Source organism: Mixophyes fleayi, chromosome 5 (assembly GCF_038048845.1).
Source record: "Mixophyes fleayi isolate aMixFle1 chromosome 5, aMixFle1.hap1, whole genome shotgun sequence".
Lineage (NCBI taxonomy): Eukaryota > Metazoa > Chordata > Amphibia > Anura > Limnodynastidae > Mixophyes > Mixophyes fleayi.
In genome coordinates, this window is record NC_134406.1 from 144,074,209 (window position 1) to 144,099,633 (window position 25,425).

General features: G+C 39.0%; 1 protein-coding gene and 1 long non-coding RNA gene across 2 annotated transcripts; both read right to left on the reverse strand.

Moving 5' to 3' along the window:
• Positions 1-9,593: 9,593 nt before the first annotated feature.
• Positions 9,594-20,361, reverse strand: MED10 (mediator complex subunit 10). Its single transcript, XM_075212901.1, has 4 exons — positions 20,040-20,361; positions 18,557-18,640; positions 11,978-12,080; positions 9,594-10,252 (listed from the first exon to the last, which is right to left on the reverse strand). Exons 1-4 carry the CDS (start codon positions 20,159-20,161, stop codon positions 10,154-10,156), a joined length of 408 nt encoding a protein of 135 aa, XP_075069002.1. The 5' UTR covers positions 20,162-20,361; the 3' UTR covers positions 9,594-10,153.
• Positions 15,111-18,549, reverse strand: LOC142158690 (uncharacterized). Its single transcript, XR_012692846.1, has 3 exons — positions 18,140-18,549; positions 17,708-17,765; positions 15,111-16,343 (listed from the first exon to the last, which is right to left on the reverse strand). It is a non-coding gene; the product is annotated as an uncharacterized LOC142158690 (long non-coding RNA).
• Positions 20,362-25,425: the final 5,064 nt, after the last annotated feature.

Consider the following 25,425-nt stretch of genomic DNA (forward strand, 5'->3'; position numbering starts at 1 on the left):
GCAATGCTTTGCAGGTACTGGTAAATCATCATCAGCAGCAGTTTTTATATAGCGCCACTAATTCCGCAGCGCTGTACAGAGAACTCATTCACTTCAGTCCCTGCCCAATTGGAGCTTACAATCTAAATACTCTAACATACACACACAGACCAAGAGAGACTAAGGGCAATTTAATAGCAGCTAATTAACCTACCAGTATATTTTTGGAGTGTGGGAGGAAACCGAAGCACCCGGAGGAAACCCACGCAAACACGAGGAGAACATACAAACTCATGACCCCAGTGCTGTGAGGTAGAAGTGCTAACCACTAAGCCCCCGTGCTGCCCACGTGACCAGAACACATTCTACAATTTAAATGATATTCAAAAAATGGTGGAAGAGCATTTAGAGGGGTGTTCCCTGTGTAGTGGGACCCTCAGCAGAATTTACTATTCACATCATCTTAGATGTAGTGCAAACCAAACTCTTGCCTATACTTTCAAATGCACCTTCCAGACACACTTTATACAGGTAAGCACATTTTTAGACACATTTTGAGCAGTGTAAAAAAGCATTCAAACACACAAAAGTGACACAAGTAATAAAGACAGTCCCAGTCCCAATGTTTCCTCACTCTCATTAACTATGAAACGTGAAACAAGTGAGCAGTATTGTGGAGAATAACAGAGAATTGAAATTAATGAAGATTCTGGACCTAAAGTAACAATAGATCGGAGTTTGAATTGACGTTATTCATTTTTTCTCCATGTACACTTGCAACCAGGCCTGCAAACAGGTTCACAGAGCATTTTAACAGGGGCAGATTTAAAAAAAAACCAGTAATGGCTGGAAATTACTATAGGCACTTAATATTATGTTGCTATTATAAAATTGGAACAATTACATTTGCAGTCCTAGAAAAGTCTACACAATTTCTATATATCAAGGCAAAATGTTCTAGTTGTTTGAAAGTGTATCTAACCTATGATTAAAGGCAGGGAGCTATCCAAGTTGGTCTAATACATTTATTTTTATTCCAAATGTAGAATAATACTCTAATTTGTTATTATTTTTACTTTTTATTTTAAAATGACAACAAATACAAAGAAGAAAGAAGTGTTCATCAATGTAACATCAACACAATAGTAGAAATACACAAAAAAGAACAAAACATAAGCAGTTAATACTTTAATTCTCAATACTCACATTTACATGTTTCACATATCCATGTATAGCTTTCATAGGTATTAATAGATGTCCCCTACATTATTTTAATTTTTTTATGCTTCCTGCTAGTAAAAAGCAAGAATCTTAATGAAGTCATGCTATTATGGCAGGCTGTACTGGTGCCACTCTTTGTACATTAGTGCTTGCAGCAAGTGATCCAACTATAGCCTGCATGATGAGCAACTCTTCTTTAGGCTGTTTCTCACTTTCCTACAAGTAATCACATGAAAAGACTTTAATCAATATTTTAAACTGGTCTGAAGCTATGCATACTGAAAAAATGTATTTCATTTGGGAAAGCCAATTTTCTTTAAAGCCTTTATTAACACTTTTGATATATTATATTACTTGTTTTGTTTTAAGTAAGCCTCGCAACAGGTTTGCAAGACTGAATGTCTAACTAAATAAGTTTGTCCTCAATATACTCAGAGGTCTGCTTGCTCACAATGTAGGATAATGAAAAATAGCAAGCATCTGTACAGCTGAATGCAAATGTGTTTTTTAGACAATTGTACAAATCACCTAACTGTCAACAGGGGTTTCTAATTCTTTAAATAAGAACTGCAGAGTGTTATAAAGAATAGCTAATAGGACATTTTCCACAGAGATCACACAGGTTTTTCAAAGGTACCATTGAGAGTTGGAGGAAGATTATATATTGTAATAATAACCAACATTTATTAATATGTCACCACCATAATCCAGTGCAATGTAGATAATGTTGTCACCAACCTCATAATCTGCAATAAGTTTAGGCATATTTGGATGGTAATTTTTATACATGTTTAATTGACTCCAATGTTATACATTTTTCAATGTAATAAATTTGTGTTGTACTAGGTGCTAGTTTTTTTTATCTTCACGATTTTTATATTGGTCTGGAGGGGATAAAAAAATTAAAGTTTTGTGCATTGTACAAAACAGATTTTGGCAGATTCCTGTTTATTTCTATGTAGTTAAATAACATTTATTTGATACTTGTTTCACAAAAACACTTAATGCAGCAAACTGACATTCTAAATAGAGATGGGCGGGTCCGGTTCCCCGAGAACCGAACCCACCCGAACTTTGGATATCCGAGTACCGAGCTCAGAAGCTCGGTACACTCCCGCCCGTTCCGAATCCAAATCGAGGCCGAACGTCATTGTGACGTTGTCGGATCTCGGTTCTCGCGATACTTCAACATTATAAATACACGCCTCCACAGCAATCCATCGCCATTTGACAGAGGGAGAGAGCAGGGTGTAGTCACAGGCTGATTAGAGCAGGGACAGAGAATCCAATATTCTTCTTGCAATTGCTCTAACAGAAATCGCTAGAGAAGAGAGGAGGATAGAGGTTTATTATTTTTTGTTAATATTTGGCACTCTTCAGTGCTTTTGGGGTGTGCCCCATAATTGTGCATAAATATTTCTGGCTGTCAAAAGTCATATCTGTCAGCAGTATCTACCAACTAATTTTTAGCACTCCCCAGTGCTTTTGGGGTGTCCACCATAATTGTGCATAAATATTTCTGGCTGTCAAAATTACTATCTGTCAGCAGTATCTACCAACTAATTTTTAGCACTCCCCAGTGCTTTTGGGGTGTCCCCCATAATTGTGCATAAATATTTCTGGCTGTCAAAATTACTATCTGTCAGCAGTATCTACCAAATAATTTTTAGCACTCACCAGTGCTTTTGGGGTGTCCCCCCTAATTGTGCATAAATATTTCTGGCTGTCAAAAGTCATATCTGTCAGCAGTATCTACCAACTAATTTTTAGCACTCCCCAGTGCTTTGCGCTCAGAATGGATTCAAAGCAGTCCACATATGATCAGAATGAGCAACCAGGTTCTGTCACCAGTCCTGATGTTAGTGTTCCCAGTACGTCATCTGGCCAAGGCGATGTCAAACAACAGAGTGTTTCCAAATCAGTGCAAAAAAAACAAAAACGATTTTTTTTTTTACTGTATTGAAGCGAAAAAGAAGTGTAACTGAGCAAAAGTTGTGTCGATAAAAAAAAAAATTGCAAACATGCCATTCTACACATGCAGTGGTAAAGAGAGAATGAGGCCTTCACCTTTGGCTATTAGTGGCAGATCCCAAAAACTTACCCAGCCTACAATTGGTGCACAACTACTGTTACGCGTCAAAGCCGAGCTGCAAGATAACAGTAAGGCATTAGAGGAGAATGTTTGCTCTGTTTCACAAATGACAACAATCCCTGTGGAGAGTCCATCCAACAGTGGGATGTCTAATCGTGAGCATTCTGCTGATGTGTGCCTTAATAGCCCGAGTGTAGTCGGTGATACCCAAATTGAGGATGCCACTTTGGAATTAGAAGAGGATGAGGGGGAGATTTGTGTAGGCGACGAGGGCGCTAATGAGGATTTTGATGAGGATGAGGTTGTTTGTGTAAGTCCTGCACCAGTGGCAGCAGTTCTGGCACGTGACAAGAAAAAGGCCATTGTCATGCCTGGGCATAAAACAAAAAAATCCACTTCTTATGTGTGGAATTATTTCTACCCAAATCCAGACAACAATTGTATAGCCATTTGTAGTGTATGTCAAGCCACAGTCAGTCGAGGGAGGGACCTTAACTATCTTGGAACCTCGTCTATGTTACGCCATTTAACGAGAGTTCATGGCAAAGTGCTGGGAAAAGCTGAAAGTTCTTCCCAAAAAAATACAAGCACTCCATCATCAGCTAAGACCCTCCGCTCACCGACATCCCGACGGCTACAAAATACACCCACCACACCATCCTCATCAATTTCCTCAGTAGCGCTCGGAGTTAGCCCGGCATCCCACTTAAGGCTGGATGACTCCTGCACTATTATTGATTCCTCTGAAGAAAGCGTTAGTCCCACTGCTTCTGCTTTTGCTGCTGGGGGTGAATCGTCATCCCAGAGGCAGGTCAAGAAAATGAGCAGTCCTACATTTCAGCAATTAACTGTGAAACAATCATTTGCGAGGGGAAGCAAATATGACAGCAGTCACCCAGTTGCCAAGCGAATCACAGACGCCATGGCTGCAATGTTAGTGTTAGATCTGCGTCCAATCTCCACAATAAACGCAGCTGGTTTTTCACAGTTAATTGAGGTTTTGTGTCCGCGTTACAGAATTCCATCGCGACACCATTTTTCCCGTAAAGCAATTCCACAACTATACCAAAAAGTGTGTAAAAATGTAGAGATTGCGCTGAAAAATGCCATTCTGCCCACTGTCCACTTAACCACAGATATGTGGACAAGTGGAAGTGGCCAAACCAAAGACTATATGACTGTGACAGCCCACTGGGTTGGTCATTCACCTTCACCAGCACGAACAGCAGCAGCATGTACACCACTACGTAACATTTGTCACAGGCAGGCCACTCTTTGTATCACCGGCTTCACTAACAGGCATACGGCTGACAATTTGTTACGCAAACTGAGAGATGTGATTGATGCATGGCTTATACCACTCGGACTCTCCCCAGGGTATGTCATTTCTGATAATGCCAACAATATAGTGCGAGCATTACAGCTGGGTGATTTCCAACATATTCCCTGTTTTGCTCACACCATCAACTTGGTGGTGCAGAGCTTCCTACAAAATAACCGTGAGGTGCAGGAGATGCTTTCGGTGGCCCGTAAAATTTCAGGCATTCAGCCACAGCATGTAGGAGGTTACAACAGCTCCAAGAGCAGTTTAACTTGCCCTGCCACCAACTTAAGCAAGAGGTGGTAACTAGGTGGAATTCCACCCTGTACATGCTTCAGAGGATGGAGAAACAGCGCAAAACCATCCAAGCATATTACACAAGCCATGACATTGGGAAAGGAGGGGGGATGTATTTCACTCTTGCACAGTGGGGAATCCTTTCAATCCTGTGCAAGGTGCTGAAACCATTTGAAGTTGTGACGTGTGAGGTGAGTGCAGAGCCAAGTCATTCCTTTAATTAGACTATTGGAAAAGCAGCTTGAGAAAATGAAGGAGGAGCTTAAAGCAAGTAATTTAGCAAAGTATGTTGGCCTTGTCGATCAAGTACTTAATTCGCTTCCCAATGATCCTCGAGTTATTAAGATCTTGAACTCGGATCAGTACATTTTGGCCACTGTGCTTGATCCAAGGTTTAAAACCTACATTAAGTCTTTACTTGTAAATGAGCGAGATGTGACTTTTGCAAGGAGCTATTGCTCAGCAAATTGTCCGCTGAACTGGGCCTCGGCTTGACAACGTGTCCTCCTTCACTTTCTCAAGCTGCTGCTGTTCGTAAAAAATTAAATTTCCAAAAAAGAAGCAGGGAAGACGCAGGGGGCAGACCAGAACAATTTAACATCTGGGCTGGTTTGAAGTATTTTTCAAAAAAATGTGTCACTTTGCCCATAACTCCATCCAATACGAGTATAAACATGCAAAGGATGGTGGAGGATTACTTTCAAGAGGTAGTTGATATGGAAATGTCAGACAGTCCCTTTCCTTACTGGGAAGAAAAGCAGGCCATTTGGAAACCCATGTACAAACTTGCTTTGCAATAGCTAAGCTGCCCACCCTCCAGTGTGTACTCTGAACAAGTGTTCAGCACAGCAGGGAACTTAATCAGTGATCGCCGTAGAAGGTTACTTCCCAAAAATGTGGAGAAAATGATGTTTATAAAAATGAACTACATCTTCCACGAGGAAGGCCTTCACCATCCAAGCACTGACTGTTCTCTAATGGCGGATTCAAGTGGCGATGAATTGATAGTCTGTGATGATGACATACACACTGATGAGGGTGAGGATGAAGCTGAAGATGATGACGATAACATCTTTTTAAAACTTTCTATGTAAGTGTAGGGTGCAATCTACCTCCAAAGAGGAAAGGGACTTGTGGCATTTCCATATCACGTACCGTCTTGAAAGGCTGCTGTTTGGGCAATTTATCCTTAAGGGTAGGGTGTCATAGACAGAGTGACCCCAAACTGGCTTTCTCCATGTCAATATTGTACAGTCTATAACGGCTGAATTTTTTGTTTTTTTCAAGAAGTGGAGGGGGGCCTATAGAGACAGAAAGAAAACTGCCTTTTTCCATTTCTTTACCTATTTAACTATAGTGTAGTCTACAGTGTAGGGTGTAATATACATCCAAAGACGATGGCTGCATTGCCAATATGCATAGATGGAAAGGAAGACAATCTGTTTTGTGTGTAGAATAAATGAAGGCCTACCAACGAAGAATTAAACTGTTTTTTGGATGATTTATTACCTCTACAATTAGATTACTTATCTCTAAAACGGTTGGAGCACTAAATTAGGTTATTTTAGGCCCAAAAACATTGATTTTCCAACAAAATAGCAAAACAAAACCAAAACCAAAACACGCAATGGCGGTTTTGCAAAACCAAAACACGACGGTAATCCAGATCCAAAACCGAATCCAAAACCAAAACACGGGGGTCAGTGACCATCTCCAATTCTAATAAGCATTCACAATGTATATTCTAAAGATTACTTGCCAATATCTTAAACGTAATTGCTATAAAGTATAATTGTTTATACAGCACAGAACACATCTCAAGAAGGAGAAGATTACAAACATTTAGGCTACATTCACATTCTTATTTTATTCTTTACTAACGAAGTATACTGCTATTTCCATTTTGATAATACTCTAGCTATCATGCTAGCCTAATTCTAGGCAACATGGACAGTCCTGTATTTTTATACACGCAGAGATATTATTTGCTTAGTTAATGCATAAGCCACACTTGTGTGCAAGCCCTTGCTTTCAATATGCTTGATGTCCTTTATTTACACAAGTGTTTCAATTTTTTGCTCCCTATACTGGAGTACGCTGTAGGGGAAATGCATACTCTATGTGACAATATGGTGTTATAGGGGAAATGTATACAATATACATGAAACCAATTTTGTGGCCATTTTACTGTGTAACTGTAGAACTGTGATATTTAAACTTCCCCTTCATATACACAATGACAGGCCACTTTGCAACTACAAGAATTTATATTAATAGTAATAATGTGTCCAGGATAAAATTTATATTAATAGTAATATAGTTTATTTGTGGCAAGGCAGTGCATAGCAGTTACTGCTGTCTGTACAACCGAGAGCTGTACACTTTCTTCTCATGAAATTATTGTTTGAATAATGACACACGTCAAGACTTTATTTCAAGTGGTTGTTTAATACTACAGACCAAATACTGTATATACTCGTGTATAAGCCGAGTTTTTCAGCACATTTTTTGTGCTGAAAAAAGCCCCCCTCGGCTTATACTCGAGTCCCACTTACCTGGTCTCCGTTTTCCAGTCTCCCCCACTCATCTGCAGGCATCTGCAGCCTCTGTGGATCACTGTCAGCCACCATTTTATTGTAGCCCGTTTTTGTGTGTTCATTGCACATGGAAAAATAAAGTTAAATGAAAAGGAGCCTGTCAGTCAAAGCTAAAGACCGGGACATTTCCATCTAGCCCCGCTGGTCAGAGACACATGTGAGTACCCGGACTTGTCCACTGCAATTATTTGCAGCAGTTTTATAAAGTCCAATATTTTCATTTTTTGTCACCTATTAATAAGTGTCTAAAGATTCTTTTGCATAACTGTGAAATCATTGAAAAGTCTAAAAACATCCCAAACTTCAAGTATAATAAGGGTTAAATCACACAAAGCAAATTGTATTGTTCTGTTAAAATGTTTCTTCCAGCAAACAAAATCAAACTTATCTTTATCTGAGCTATTATATCAAATTCTATTTAGTGTATGTGCAGCATCTTTTGCATAACTAAAGCCTAAATTACTGTACTGTTCTGAACACTTAGGAGTAACTGCTCATCACCTTCTAAAGGCGAATAAACTTAACTGGCACATGTATTTAGTATCCACAGACTGTCTCATTGATTTATATATTAATGATCTGAGTTGTCTTTAGTGAATGTTATTTATATCTGTGTTCACCTATTAGGCTTGATACCAAGTGCAGAGGATTTAGTTTAACCATTTGTGTACAATTTATTAGGATATGGGTATATATTATGTACTTATATAATTTTATTGATGTTTAATAACAATAAATTTTGATATTCATTTACAACCTCACATTTGTATTATTGGGAGCCCAGTGTTAACGATATCCAGCACTGTTTTTATTTTTGAAACTTAACAGTAGCTGCTGCATTTCCCACCCTAGGCTTATACTCGAGTCAATAAGTTTTCCCAGTTTTTTGTGGTAAAATTAAGTGTATACGGTATCTACACATACTGATTCATATGTGGCACATCCGCAGATATATATATATATATATATATATATACACACACACACACATACACACACAGCAGGTGAAATAAGTATTAAACACATCAACATTTTTTTCAGTAAATATATATTTAATTTGGCTATTGTAATTAAATTAACACCAAATGTCAGCAACAACCCTTGCAATCCACACATGCAAATAAATCAAACCATAAATGTCCATAATTTAAGTTTTGTGTAATAATGTAAAAGGACACAGGGAAAAAAAGTATTGAATACATGAAGAAAAGGAGGTGCAAAAAGGCATGGAAAGCCAAGACACCAGCTGAAATCTATCAAGAATTAGAAAGCAATCCTGCCAGCAGGCTCATCCACAACTGATGGCCTATAAAAAGGTGTCTCATTACGAAGGTGTCACACAAGACACCTTTGTAATATTTACTGAGGAAAAACGTTGATGTGTTCAATACTTATTTCACTCGCTGTATATACATACACTTTTTACACTCTACTATAAAATCATCCATTTTCAAATAGGCAGCTTTTATGGAGCTAGATGACCCTTTATGGTGCTGTTATCTAAGGAGGAGTCGATTTGTAGTTGAATAAGGAATCTTGTTTGACAGCTTATACAGAACTGTAAGTCTTCTCACTTTCATCTGATAAAGCTATCAAGTTGGCTTTTTAACAACTCTATTCACCTACTTTAATTTGCATCAGTCAAGTTTGCATGTTTCAAGAACATGCAAGTAAAGCGGATTTCCAATCAGTTGCCACCCTGACTTTTTACTCTTTTGTAACAAAGTTATTCTCTCTATAGGTGTCATTATAGAGACTTTTAAACATATGGTGGTTTGCCATGAGCATACAAGGTTTATAGTTCTTCTATAGGACCAAAACAGTGGTTTATGTAAAAACACCACACTGAATCTAATTGCTTTGCTCAGTTATTTCATTTGTTTACATGGTCATTTATATGTTTTATTAAAACATATATTTTATTAATTGCTCACTTTGTTGGTTTATATCACAAGCTAATTAGGCCATCTTCTGCATCATATTTTTCTTTTTTTTTAGTACATAGAAGTTTGTCTGCAAAAATTGGTACATGATTTTTATTCTTTATCTAGAAATCAATATTTAAAAGAACTGCATAACAATGATCTTCTGAAACAAGATAATTTTTTTATTATATTACTTGAACAAAAGTACAACTTTTGACCAGATTAATAATACACATCACAGACTTATAAATATGCATTTACAAAAAAAACAAAAACAAACACACGGGGGAAAAATACTAGACAAAATTAAAATGAAAGCAGAATAAGTACAAAAAAAAAATGTATTTAAAATTACAGGGGAAATAATGAACAAGATATAATAGTTTACATGTATAACAAAACAAGTGTAGACTTTATTTTTTGCATTTTAGAAATGGTATCTGTGGGGAGGTTGGCAACGTACGGTAGGTGAAGAGTAACAAATATTCCGTAAAGTATGTAAAAAAAAATGAATGCACACAACAGCTTTTATTCCAAGCCACAACCAGAAGGTGATCTTCTTATACAGTGATTATGTAACCAATTTTTAGGTAAAGCTGCCTATAAGAAATGTGTATGAGAAACTCTCCCAGGGATTCTCACAGGTAAACATTAGCAGAGTTTGGAATTATAATCCTCCTAAGGTTGCTGCACCACATAACACATCGAGATGGAAACAGCGCTATGACGGTGGGTGCTCTTCACCTCTGATTGCCTTGTACTTAGCCATATCCTCAGGAAAAACTTTACTCAGCTCTTGGATTAAAAGGCTTTTAAATTTCTGTAGGATGAAATTAAAACAAAAAAAAGAAAAATAGTAGAAATCAGAAAATCAGTTGTCAGTGCCACAACTCAAATATTTTAGAAAAGGTAACAAAATCTAAAATAAAAAGTATTGCTAAAATAAAAGCTGCTATACTAGGAAGTCATGCATACAAAACAGAAAAGTGTACCACTGTAAAAAGAAAAAGAAATGTAAGCCTCAAACTTGTGGTATTACTTTTTTGTTTTGCACTGGAGACGGCCATTATATTTACAGACCTACTGAAAGAATAGTATGTAGTACAGTTACAGTAGAGTAGGGGGGGTACACAAAATAGTTTGCAGGTCTATGTCAACATCCTCATAACAAGTGTATTAGCTCATCAGATCAAAACAAGAATACTTATGGTTTGGCCCACCCACTGCAAGCATTCCACCAACTGTGACATGCATAAAGTTCAAGAAGAGAAAGCATCTCTGCTAACTGCTCACTTCAGTGCAGCCAAGCAGGGAACATTTTGCAGGTGACCCCTAATTAGTAAGCAGACTGCCTCATTCTCTCAAATCAGGACTTGTAGCCCCCTTAACCAATTACTGGCATATATGTTTCCATCCTGCTATGAAACGGTGTTCAGAGCAGGGAAGGTACTGAACAGTCAAAGTCTATTATTGGCTCACAGATTTAAATGTGAAGAGAAAACCAGTAGAGTGAGATGAGAGCAGAGGTCAGTAACTACTTGCCATTTTTATTGGCATTAGATATGACTAAGCTCTGTATTCTTGGCAAAATCTATGACTCAATTTTCTGTAGTCTGCTCTAGATACGTACTATTTATCATAATAAACACAAGACACAAAACAGACAAGTCTGATGACAAATTTATATTTTGGATTTTTTTTTCTTTGTACTGCAAAATGGTCTGTACCCCGTGGCCATCACGGTTGCTTAGTGGTTAGCACTTCTGCCTCACAACATTGGGGTCACGAGTTCAATTCCCAACCATGGTCTTATCTGTGTGGAGTTTGTATGTTCTCCCTGTGTGCTCTGGTTTCCTCTGGGTGCTCTGGTTTCCTCCCACACTCATACAACAAACTGATAGGTTAATTGGCTGCTATTAAATTGCCCTTAGTCTCTCTCGGTCTCTGCGTATGTTAGGGTATTTAGATTGTAAGCTCCAATGGGGCAGGGACTGATGTGAATGAGTTCTTCTATAGCACAGCGGAATTACTGGCGCTAAATAAATAGATGATGAAAGCCACATCCACTGTTTAATTAAATCATTGTAGTATAAGACCAAATACTTCTTTAGCAGTTGGTTTCTATATTTTGGACAAATTTGTTGAGCCTTGAGTAAATGTTTAAGGGGCCACGCCTCTTGTTCCCTGAATGAGTGCTCCTAGAGTTCGGGAGCCCATTTTGCCTCCTTTACGCATTCCAAACTTACTTTTTGGGTAAATATGGAACATAAGGGTTACACTAGGTTGAGTTCTTTAACCCACCAAATATGCAGGTAGATAACATGAACCAGATGTAGGAGCGCCTTTAAGAAACACAGCACAAAAGAAACTTTGGAGTTTTTTATCCATCCCCAATGCATAGTGATCAATCCCACAATGTATGTGTGCGCATAAACTACAGGTACAGAGAGATGCAAATAATGTGTGGCAGCACAAGAAAAAACTCAACTATGCTAAAAGAAAGGCAGAAGAAAATTATGCAAGAAAAAACAAAAACTAAGCTCACCTTCATTGTATCAATTTTACCCTTCACTTGCTCATTTTTAGCCAATGCTCTCTCCAGACATTCCTTTGTGTATAGCTGGGGATTACGTCCTTGGTCAATGTAACTAGAAAACAAATCTACAATATTAATTTACAATACTTTAACTCAAAATTAGTGTATTAATAGTAATGGTATTCTATTACTATTAGCACTGTCATAAATAAAATAAAACCTAATCAGGCTTCAGAACCCTGCCCTGTATAAACACATTCATTAAATTTCATTGAAGGACTTTTTTAATTATCTTACCACACAACTAAATTCTGCAATAGTGACTTCATGCATTTGCTTTTGTCCTATATTCAGTTGGTGTCTTACAGGAATTTTAGGAAGCCCTAGACAAGTGAACCGTTCTGAAACTCCCATAGTGACACCCATCGGATAATTGGAAATATCAGAAGCACTTCCAAATGGACTGACTAATTTTATCGTTTGTTCTAATAATAGTGTATGTCTGGTACTCTGGAAGTAGGTAAAATTTGAAGTTAAAGGTTTTACTTAATATTTGCATTGCTTTGGCAGCAAAACCCCATGGTCTTTGGAGCAAATACCGTAAATACAGTTTTACTTTAAAGCAAAAACAAAACATGGAGTCATAGCAGAACCTGCAATTCAGCTGTCTGCACCCTCTCCTCAGTACACAAGCTTGAAAACTATGCAAGTAGGATGACTTGCCAATGTGCAATTTGTAGGAAGTACCTACAGTGCAGGTTCCTCTTGTCCTAGACAGAGAAAGTAAAAATACCTGCTGCAGTACAAGTTTAGAATGAGACCCTTAATGTAAGTTGACAGCAGAGCACTCTACATTCAATGTTCAGGATACACACATTGGAAACCATTTTTAAAGAGGGATACAAAATGTGTACTTTTATATTACAGCAGGTAGAAATAGAATTTTACTTTTTTTTATTTTTAAATAAATAAATCAAGTATGATAAGAGACTCAAGTTAGTCTACCCTGTCTCTGCTGCCAGCCTGTACCAATAGTTCTGGAAAAATTGGTCCTAAAAGTGTCACACACTGCACTAGTACACAGCATTAATTTTGAACAGGATATGCAGCTATTCAGAGGGTCAGAAATCAAAACAGAACAGCTCCTGGTTCCAATATTTGACCCCAAGGATGTCATTGACAGTAGTCCGGTAAGAACGGTGCTCTCCTGAATGGCAATTTACACAGATAACAGAGTTCACTATGATCATTAATTATGTCCTCACAGAGTGATACCATTATACTGAAGTACTGGACAACCAAAATATTGATAGTAGGAAGTTGGAACACTTAGGGGCATATTTAATTACAATTCCGGTACACGGGATCGCGCCGGCACGGGCCGCGAACTTAATCCACGTTACCGCAATAACGTGGATTTCCGTTCGCAGCACATAGGGTTGCGTACAAAAATCTGCGTTATTGCGGTACTGTAATACCGGCAATAACGCTCACTTTCCACGGTAACGCGCGTTACCGCGAACCGGAGCCCTAATTGAATATGCCCCTTAAAAAGTGTTTTCACGTCCCATGTAGTGAAGTGTAAGAGCTCATTTAATAAATAAGATGAAATTTTGAGAAAACAGTCTGCATGTGCCAAGATTTTATGAAAAGAATCTGCAGCAAATGATATCAATGCTAGATAATGGTTATGCATGATTGGGTAAAAAAAAATGTTAATATATACAATTAGGGGCGAATTGGCCGCACTACTGTAAAAAGTAACGCGGCCTGCGTACTATTAAATACCGTTATGATAGATTCCACAACGACTTTTTGCAGAAAGCCGGGCTAAATTTCCCGTAATAACAGTAATAGATTTAACGCTGTGCTAATTCGGAGGAAATTGAATTCCCCCTTTAATGTAAGGTTTTTCCCTTTTCACACCTTGCAGAATTTTGTAGAAAGCAGCGAGAGATACACACAATTAGCTGCTATCAACATGTGGCTTCAGCAAGTTAGCTAAATTTGCAGACACATATTAAATGTGGCTCGCTCAAGCCTTCATCTCAAAGTCACTCAAGGACTACAAGACATTTTCAGAATGTTAAAACCTGGTGCATTTACTGACCCCATTTAAGGGACAGAAACTTAGGTTGTCTCGAAGTACAACCACAAAGATCCCAGAGTAGTTACAGCTATATAGGAGATCAAGTTCACCTTTCATTGAAACCGTAAATAAAACTTGTAATGTACATAATATTTGCATTCAGTAGGCCACAAGCATATGGATATGGTCAAGAGACCAGAACACAATTTATGAAGAATACCAGTTACTATGTAGATGCGCGTACAATATGTACATTTGTCCATCCTTGCTTTAAGTACCTGTAGCAAGTTAGATGGCATCTAGATGCTGCTTAAAGGGTGAATTCGGAACTGGAGTTACATTACTCTCCTCATCTTGACACTATCAGATTTCAACCGCAAGTAGCCTATTTGAAATATGCAGGTTTGAAATGATAAACAACTGGCTTCAACTTGTAAATGGTACCCATCAAACAGAGATCAATTTATGAACAGAAACTACTATCCAAGTTTTTAACAATTCTGCATATGTAGAGAATTTGCCAAATTAAGGGAATTATCTGTGACAAATGTAATTGGGAAAATTGGCCTACTTTGTACACCTCATATAGAACAACTCAGAGTTGAAGTCCTCAGTTCTAAGGCATGAATGCCTTTTGTCTAATTTTAACCAAACTCATATCACTTTGAGCAACTGGCAAGACAGGGTAATTTGCTTAAGGGCACCATTTCATGAAGTCGCTAGTTAAGATCATCATATCTACATCCTGACAATGATTCTCAGGGGTATATTTACTAAACTGCAAGTTCAACAAATTGGAGATGTTGCCTATAGCAACCAATCAGATTCTAGCTTTCATTTTTTAGAATGTACTGTGGCAAAAAAAAAAAAAAAATCTTTTGTCACACAACTCCTATAAGAAAATAGGTAAATACCAAGCTAGTCTGCAGGAGCAGGCTGCAGACAGAGTTACATTTTTCCTTGGCTCTTCTATCATCATCATCATCATTTATATAGCGCTGTACAGAGAACTCACTCACATCAGTCCCTGCCCCATTGTAGCTTAGAGTCTAAATTCCCTAACACACACACACACACACAGACTAGGGTCAATTTGTTAGCAGCCAATTAACCTACTAGTATGTTTTTGGAGTGTGGGAGGAAACCGGAGCACCCGGAGGAAACCCATGCAAACACCGGGAGAACATACAAACTCCTCACAGACACACACAGGTGTAACCGATTTGTTGTTTGCAGTGGTTGGTTTGCAGTGCCAGGGTGGAGGATAAAAACACTGTTTGTATTGGTGGGCGGGCCACCGATGCCAGTTAGTGGCCGGCTAGTAGTGAGGGAACTACTGTATAGCCAGACGCAGGGTTGCGGGAGAAATTGTCATGAAATTGATGTTTATGCTATGCTGACATTTCCCAAATAAATGCAAGATTGTTTCAGCAGTGCAGTGTTTGCATTAGTTTATCACAGTACTAAATAAATGATAATCAGATTCTAGTTATCAATTATTTAGTACATTCTACAAAATGACAGCTACAATCTGATTAGTTGCTATACTCAACATCTCCACTTTTTTAAACCTGCAGGTTAGTAAATATACCCCTTAATGTGGGAACAGTTCAAATTTTTATTTTTCCTGATGTCAGTGTCAAAAGCGCTGCCATTCAAAATAAAATTTTATGAGAACTACTGATTATCATGGAGTACCTCAAGAACATTCTGCCAAATTTGGGCTGGAGGACTTGCTAGAACATCTTTTATAAACGCTTTCCCACACCGCATACATTGTCGTAGTCTCAGTTTTATACTTGATATCACGATTGTGAGTAAAATGCTCCTAGATTTATATCTTACACATTGAAATTTCAGCCCATGAATATACAATTTCAATTAAATTTAAAATGAACTACAGATGTGTCCTCATTCAACTTGCCGAAACCGAACTCCGATTTGTCACATCATCGTGCTGAAATTTAAGGTGCAACCAATGGGTGGCCAAAGTACTGCTTTTACTTTGAGAGACTAGCTGTCAATATAGTGACACTGACAAGGAAAAACAGGCCAGATTACAGATCTCTACAATATAAGAAGCAACAAAATGTAGATCTATAATGGGACACTATCTGTTAGGCATACAGTATACTTCCTGGAGTATCTCTACGATCACTAAATAATCTAACTGTTACAATAAATATTTATCAGGTAATAGTGCATTGCAAACACTTACCTGATAAATATACCAGATACTTTCCCCATTTGCACTGTGTGATATCAGTGAGCTGCAGCAGTGAGGATCTTATACAGTGGTAGGGACAACGACAGGACAAAATGAAGGATAACGAGACTATAATTAAAACGTGTTTCTAGGGCACACAATAATACCCACACATTTTTGGGTAAAACTTTCACAGAACCTCCAACTTCTATAAGCTCCAAGCTAGCACATAGTTTACAAACTACTGTACTTGTCAGACTAACACATTGTTAATTGCCAGTGAAGCGATGACTTAGTGGATCGTTCTGCATTCTGACGTATGGTTACTTTCTGGGCATGTGAAGATAATTTACACAAAATACGGCACGTATCGGTATTTACGTTCCTTAATGGTTCATGCCCACTGTGTTCATATTTAGACTGCTTAATAATGAAACCATACATGGGCATATATTTGCATGAATTACATTAATCATTTCAGCAGTTTACTGCTGCATTTATACCCCAGTGTTCTGAAATTATTTATAGTATTTTGAGCCTCCTCTTTTTCCCCACAGAGATCAATACTTTAAATGGTAGCTATAGATCTAGTTTGCCAATTGTCTCCATGACAAGGATACAATATTAGAAGCTGAGGCAAAAATAGGAGGCCTTCAGTAGGCACACGTACTAAATTAGGAGGTCTGATATTAATAGATGCAAAACTTTTGTGAACTTAATCTCCATCACCAATTAACAAGACAGAAACTTCTCTGGTCGTTTAATAAAGATCCCTCCCCCTCGTACCTATTAACATTCTTTAACAGGTAACAAACCGTAATATAATTTACGCCTCCCCCCAGAGGTCTAGCTATGAAAGGGGAGAGGGACAGACTACTCATTTTGAGCACAGCAGTAAACTTATACCTTTTGACATCACAACAGGAAAAGTGTGCTTGATGCACATGGATGTAAACATGCTAACAAGCATGTTAGCATCCAGTCTCTCCAATATCTGGGGAATTTACTGTGGGTTTGAAAAAGTGGAGATGTTGCCTATAGCAACCAATCAGATTCTAGCTGTCATTTTGTAGTATGTACTAAATAAATGATAACTAGAATGTGACTGGGTGCTATAGACAACACCTCCACTTTCCCAAACACGCAGTTTAGTAAATATACACCCTGATGTCAGCACTTTTTAAATCTTCCCGCTGCTAGCTCATCGCAGTGAATAAATTAGTGATGCCAATAAGGGGGTGGGATCTAAAAAGTCAATTTATTTTTAAAACTTTTCCAACTTTTACATTTTTTTTATTCATTTGTTCTGAAATATGGCATGCAGCAGCCCCAAACTGTATTCTGTTGACTTGCCAAATTTTAGTTTAATGACAATTTTTTAAGATAGAGGACCTTAATCACCATGCCCCTGCCCCTCTTTCACAAATTTAACCTAGTGGAATACCTTAATATTAGTGTACACTGTATTCTATCCTGTGTGATTTCCGTAAGCCAGAGGTTGCCTGGGAGGGAAAATGACACGATAAGGGGACAAAATTAAAAATAAGGAAATTCTAAGTAAAAATATATTTCTCTGGAAAAAGATAAGCCTCGCCCACTTTTAAACAAAACTCCGATCCTTTGATAGAAGCCCAGATTTCTTTAAGCCCCAATAGGCACTGTCCTTTGTCTAACAGTTTGTGTGTCCCCCTCATACACAATGATTGATTGGTTCAGCATCTGTCTTCTCCCTCGCCTCTCTGTGTAACTGTCTCTCCATTTCTCTCACCATCCCCACCATGTGTGCTCTTTTGCCTTCCCCTTTTCATTGACAAAAGATTATAATTAAAAATGCTTATTGGGGAGAAGATAAGCCACTTTTTTTACAAAACTATACCACTTTCACAGACGGTCCAATGTGTGTGACAGCTTTTGCTTCATCCTTATGCAACGGCTGGTAAGCTGGCCTGGAGAGTAGTGTAGAAGATTGTACTTGATCACTGTTACTTAAGGTTGAGTAAGCTTGCTTCATAAAAGATGAGAACTACGTAGAAAAAGCATAACTGTCATGGGAATTAATAAAGTCAATGGGCACAGGTTTCATGCAGCACAGTTAAGGAAAAGCACCACTCGCTGTCTGAAAACTTACTACACTGCATTCCATCTCCTGATAGCTAAACGCGAGGTGGTTTTCTCCATCGCGCTCCACGCATCTCGTGATAAGGTAGAATTATCTACATGGTAAATGAGGACACATCTGCACTACATCCCTCACTGGGTACCAAAATATATGCTGTATTTATTGGAGACTTACTCAAACACTTCTAAGGGAACAGTGAGATCATGAAGTTGCTGCCGACACTTGTCTATATCCTGCAATCCAGAGACCATGAAATTCCTGTAGAAATATAACATCATACAACATAACAAATGAGCATTACTTATTTAGCTTATTGGCAAATCTAGGAAACAGTTTGTCATTTTAAAACTACTAGAAAATCTGACTCGTTCTTTGAATGAACCTGCATATAACTGACGTTAAGGTGTAGCTTATGGGTGCTTGGAAATAATAAAAAAAAAGAATTAATTATCTGCCAGCAGGAGCATTACCATCTGTCCCCATACAATGCCAGGAGAGAAGATGGGTTTACACAAGCTGCAGTCTTATAATCTATTTCACAGCACTTTACTGTCCTCTGTTTTCAGCTATTTCTCCAATATACTAACAGGCACTCTAACTGCAATCAGGTCTTTACTTAGCTTTGCCTAGCACAGTATGATTCATATACTAAAAACACTTTTATAGTATCCCACTGCCTAGGCCATTTGCAAATGTATTTACATTGTATTTACAATTACATTTTGAGTGTATTATCACACATGATGAAGGGACCTATTTATAAAGTCACGTGGAAATATCTCTTTTTCTGTATGGTTTACACAAAATTATGTTAATTGTCTATTTATCAGACATATCTCATGTATTAAACAAACTACCGCACAATACCACAGTCCCCATTATTCTCAATACTGACTGTAGACTAGACCAATTTATCCAGGTCTGAAAGACAAGGCTTTTCGGAGCTTGATCTAGTCAGCTAACTGTTCTATCTTATAGGGAGAGCATCGCAGGTGCTACTCTCTCCCCTCCTTTCGCTAACTGTTTTCTGAGCATGCACGGCCTCTGGGCACTAGGGCCCCTATTTATTATCAACCGCATTTTATACACAATGTATTTCAATCCTCAACGCATATATGAGAACTGAAATATTGTGCCTATTTATTAAAAAACTTCAACAGGAACAACAGTTACCAAAAACTGCTGTTCCTGTGAAGACCTGTCTCCTATGTCCTCTATGGTCACTATTGCAAAGTGGGCACCTTTGCGATAGTGACCAGAGAGAGCAGTAAGATGCAGTGAGGGATCTGGAGATCCCTCTACCGCAATGCTCTCCCATGGGGGCACTGCTGAAAAATTACACACATTATAATATACGCCAGCCTGAGCTGGCATACGTTACTGTACGTGTAATTAATTGCCTTTTCGGAACATATTAAATTGCGGTATATAGCAGTCCCCATAGACATCTATAGGGACTGCTCTGGATTTCGGGAAAAAAATGCAAAGCAGCATGATGCTCTGTTAATAAATGTGTGCACTACTTAAAACAGCCGTTTTTGGGGGCGAATTTAATTAAAAAAGCAATAATAAATAGGTCCCTAAATCATGTCAGGTTAAGCAATACGTAACACCAGGGTGAACTGGGCAGTAGCATAGAAAACAAATGTTTACTTACAGCTTTTGGTTGAGACCGGCCTGGCTGCTGGGCTGGAAATCACTGACTATAATCCCCAGTTGACGGATGTTCTCCACAAACTTCTCCAGGTGCTCCTCCAGGTTATCAAACTTTTCTGCCATCTCACCCCCTCCCCAACTCTCCTACTCTGCCCTGTAAACCTTCGCTATACGTCCAGCTAGTTCTACGCTTCCACCACCGACCACTACCCAAGAACCATATTCCTGTGTATCACTCTGTCACTAAGAACCAGTAACGCATTGGAAATGGCTAGATCCCATTAATCGCAGGACCTTCTGACATCACCAGGTCATGTGACTGCGGTAGTCACATGGTACACCAGGGAGGAGGAGGCTGCAGCGAACGTCCTTGTGTAGCTGCTGAAAGTAATACAGAATGACAGCAGTGTTTTAGGGTAATGCAGAATGAAAAGAGTTTTAAAGTAATGGAGAATCGGGTAAACGGCAATATTTCTACTGAATTCAGATTGAAAAATTGTTTCTCTGTCAGGCTTAATTACGTGTAAGGTGCTTTACAGGCATCAATTAATCCAAGAAAAGAGTCTTAAAAACAGGACACATTGCAGTGCATTAGCCAGTTTACATGTCAGCAATTTGAATATTACAACATTGTGAATGAGTATTCACAAAATCATTGCTGCATATCATGTGTTTTTAGTGCTAGCACTAAGGGGTCTATTTATCAAACAGTTTAATGTTCCCAAAAGACACTTACTGTGATTCAGCCTCAATTTAAAGGATCCTTCAAACTTATGATCGTTGCATCTGTTTTAGCTAGTAAACAGTCGTGTTCCACAACTAGCTCTTTCCCTAACACATAAATGCCATTCACTTAATACGGCACTCTGAAAGTGCTTGTGTGCAATTGGACCAGCATTCTCCAAAGTAAGGTGCATCCGTCTCACTGCTCTTCAGTCCATGCTCAATACTTCAGTGAGACTAATCTTTGTCTCTTGTCGTTCTACATCTGCCTCCCCTCTCTGTCAAGCACTGCACTGACTCCCCCTCCTCTGTTACAGAATCCTCTTCAAATGCCTTATCCTCACCTACAAAGCTCTCTCCAACTCCACTGCTCCTTACGTGTTCAACCTCATCTCCATTCATACGCACTCTCGCCGTTTACGGTCAACCAGCGACCGCTGCCTCACTTCCCATCTGGTTACCATGTCTTATTCCTGCATTCAGGATTTCTCCTTTCTGACTCCCTTCACTAATCATAGTAAACCACCCCCTCATTCTTCCTCAGCTCCTCATACTACATGTCTTTTTCATATCTACCTTCAAATTTCTAGTCCCTTCACCTGGACTCCCCACTTTGTGTTTCTTGTTAGTCTGCCACTTCCCTCTAGAATGTAAGGTCCAGAGAGCAGGGCCCTCTTACCCACGTGTCCTCCTCCTACTGCTACCTTTGACTTCAGCAACCCAACCTCATTTTTGCACCTCGACACTAGGCCCCTGCCCTTGGTCACAACTTCTTTGTTGCCTTCACATCTGGCTCTGATCCTATTAGTTGCACCCACATTCCTGGCTACAGACTTAGCTTGCTTTAGTTCACTTCCCACCTCTCCTCCTTCCCTTTCCTCATTTCTAAGTGTTCTGGAATGCACTTAAAAACTCTCTGCCCTGTACCTGCTCTCAGCTAGGTGGACAATTTAGCGACACTTTGTTTTTGTATTGACGTGTATGCCGTATTCTCTTTTATTCTATGCTCTCTGTACGGCGCTGCGGACCCTTTGTGGTGCCATACAAATAAAAGATAATAATAGTTGAAGTGCTTTTTACATTTGTAACACCCATGTGCCAAAGTTATTACAGCTCAGGAACATGTGGGATAATTACTGGTTCAATCAAATGCATTACTTTGCATAAAAAAAAGAAAAGAAAAGAGAGAGTGCTCAAAATATGGCGTGATGGTGGTACTTGAGGGAGGGTGGTTTACAGCACCATTACTTCCAACATCATTAACTTAGGAGACCATCAGAGAATGCACAATTCTGGAAGAGGAAATAACTTTATCCCTCCAACGTAGAGCCAGCCTGGTCATATATTTTTGGATTTAAATATCATTATATTTTTGTCTTACTGATTCTGAGTAACAAAGTGTCAGAAATGAGATCAATAAGTATGGAAATCCATGTCAGCTCTTACAAAGCTGTGATGTTAGAAACAATAGCAACTGAAACAGCCATTCATCTGCTTCCAGCCCTCAGTTACAATGGTAGTTAAGTTGTTGGCACCCAGCACTTGTTGATGGACTGATAAAGTATATGGTAAGACTGGGAACTGCTGACCCTGACATACACATAAACCTGTATTTCTGTTTTTCACATGGGATGGCCTATGATCTGTGTAATGTTCGGCTTACCCTGTTGCAGGATGCCCTACGTTGAAAGAACAGTAAGTTATTATCACATTAAGGATATGAAGAACCGAGCATTACTGTAACCCCTATACCTTTCACAGAGGCTCAGGATAACAATAGGGAAATAAGACATACCACATATATAACCCCAATCTTATAATAACATCCCCCATCTTACAATACACAGGATGAAAGTGACCTCGGTCAGACTGACTGCTGTAGTTACATGGTACACGGTGGAAGTGGTCTGCTGCAAGTGTACTTGTTTCTGTGTAGCTACTGAAATGGAAATGGAAAATCAGGTAAGAAGATGTGGTAATGTGGAGCACACTGGTGATATTGAGGCATGTGGGGAATAGACCTAAAGGTTGGTGTGCAGGGGGGCACATGTGAGGGAATAGCTGGTTGCAGAGATGGGACATGTGAGGAAAAAGCTGGCTGGAAATAGAAAAAAGTGAGGTTAAGCCTGGTGGGCAGTGGGTCATATGTTTGACAGGGAGGAGGCATGTAAGGGAGAAGCTGATGAGTATAAGGGTTTAGGTGTATGTGGAAAGGCCATGTGATTTTGTTCTTTTTCTCACATGCCCCCTCTTCCCACCATTCTCATGTGCCACCCCTGTACACCAGCTTCCCTCACGTGATCCCTACTCACCAGGCAATCTTCTGTGTCGCTAGCACCTCCTCTGCCCACCACCCTCTATGTTGCACCCCCACTCCCTCTGTGTGTCGTGTACTACTTCTGCCCACTACCGTCTTTGCCACGCTCGCTTCCCTTCTGCCTCTCAGATTTTCCTGCACATGAACCCCCTCCTGTACCTCCTGCAGCTTATTCACCAGCATCCACCTAAGATCAATGCTCACCAGCTTAACCAAATGCCCCTGCTTTCATTGGCATTTGTCACTTTGCATTGGTGCCTAATATCATTATCAATGCCCAGGAAAGTTTCTGCAACCTTCATCTTGCTGCAATGAAAATGTCCCATACAATCTTTCCGAAATTGCTTCTACAAGAATAACCTCTCTCCTCTTGACCATTATCTGCTTTTCTCTTATTGAAATCACATTGTCTTCCTGTTTATATTATGCATTCACTACAAAAGTTTTTAGTGCTGTTCAATCCTTTTCCACTTAGATATATACTTACAATCTCACTACATCCCATCTCTCTGCTCACGCCAATTTTCCTTCTCTTCCTAGGTTACCACAGCTCTCAGGACTACAACCCTTCTCGAAAGCTGCACACTACTCCTGGAACTCTTCACCTAAATGTCAAACAAGTATTCTCTCTCTAATTCAAGACCCTGTTGATCGCTCGCTTGGTTAAGGAAGCGTTCAAATAGTGCTTGTGACTTCTGTATGGACATATCTCTGTGACTTGACTTTTCCCACAGCAGCGCTCCATATGGTGAAAGGACACGTTCTGTAGTTTTCTAATATGGTTTTGCTCCTTTACGGTATCAATTCATCAAGTGATATTGCGAAAATTTGATAACGCTGCATACAATAATAAAAATAACTGATTAATTTAATTGCTAAGAGGGATAGTTATGTTGTCACTGGTTGTTACAAGGACCAGCAAGTGGAATAATTTACCTACCTCTATAAACAGACTTTACCAGAGCCTTGTGTGTGCTGTTTCATACTACAGACTGCTGGTTTGCAACACGAATATGTGATGTAAACAATACATGCTGTGCCTAAAGCAGCTTTCTCATATTTTTGAAGTGGAGAAGGATCAAGTTGTTTATTTGCCTAATTAATTTACTAGATATTTAGCTTTAAGTGTTTTTAACCGGTTACTCTTTATGACTGTAAAATCATTGATAATTCTAGATAGTCTTAAAAAACAGATCTTACATGTATATGCTGTAGTGGTGAATACTCTGGTCTTGAGATTATTGTAGCCATAAACAGGATGATGTCAATGATTGTGGGGCATTTACCAATGATAACTCGCTGGCGAATGGTTTCAATTTTAATAGCATACATTTTGAAGAATCCGAAATGAGAAGCCATTTATGCAAATGCATTGATAAGGATCACATTTCTTTGTTTCCTTCTTTTAAATTAAACAAAAAATTTGCAATTAAAATGATCTCACAACTAATTGCGTCTGCAAGATCAACATGCCTAAATAAGTGTAATCTCTAGAAAGTGTCATCATTTCAATTGGCTTAAAAAAAGATGATAAATGTGTTGAAATGAAAAAAAATTGTACTGCCTTCAATGTACAGACATTAAGCTAAAATGCATTTGTTGCGTGGCATCAGATGCGATTTTTCACATGTGCTGACAGTGAAGTCTACCATGTACACCTCTGATTTCTGACTGTTGCAGATTTCAGCTTTGCTGAATCATGGCCGTTGTACTGGTTCAAAATGATACATCTGTGACATGCATTCATCTTACATGATAATGGGGGATGTAAAATACATGGTACTTATAACATTGATTCTTAAATATGGTTAAATCTACAATTCAGTTGAATATTACTGTGACCTTAGAGAGACCTTACAGCTTATCTGGATTCCTTTCTCACCATCAGTAACCAACGTTTACAGACTATTCCTACTGGTCTCACTTGCCATCATACACTCACCGACTGCAAATGCTAACTCCACAATAGTTGTAGGAGGATAGTTCTGCCACCTCCAGACTCCTTTACTGGCACCTGCAACCGCTTACTTTTGTTTAACTAGTATTGCTGCTGCAGCGCCTCTTTGCTGTGGGCTGGCTGGTACCTCCTGACTGCTTACTATGGTTCAGGACTACTAGGTAGGGGGCAGAGCGTTGGCACAGAGATGCTGGGTTCAGCACAGGACAGCCAGGAATTGAATTAGAGTGTAAGCTCTTATCCGTTGGTCACAGGATACAGCAGGTAATAGCGTCACTGGAAGGAGACTAAATGGCAGAGGTATGTGTCCCAGGCATCCAGCATTGTGTACGTTAAAACATCAGGAAGAATGTGTGGGTAAAGCTTCCCACAGGGTATTTCTTTAAGTCT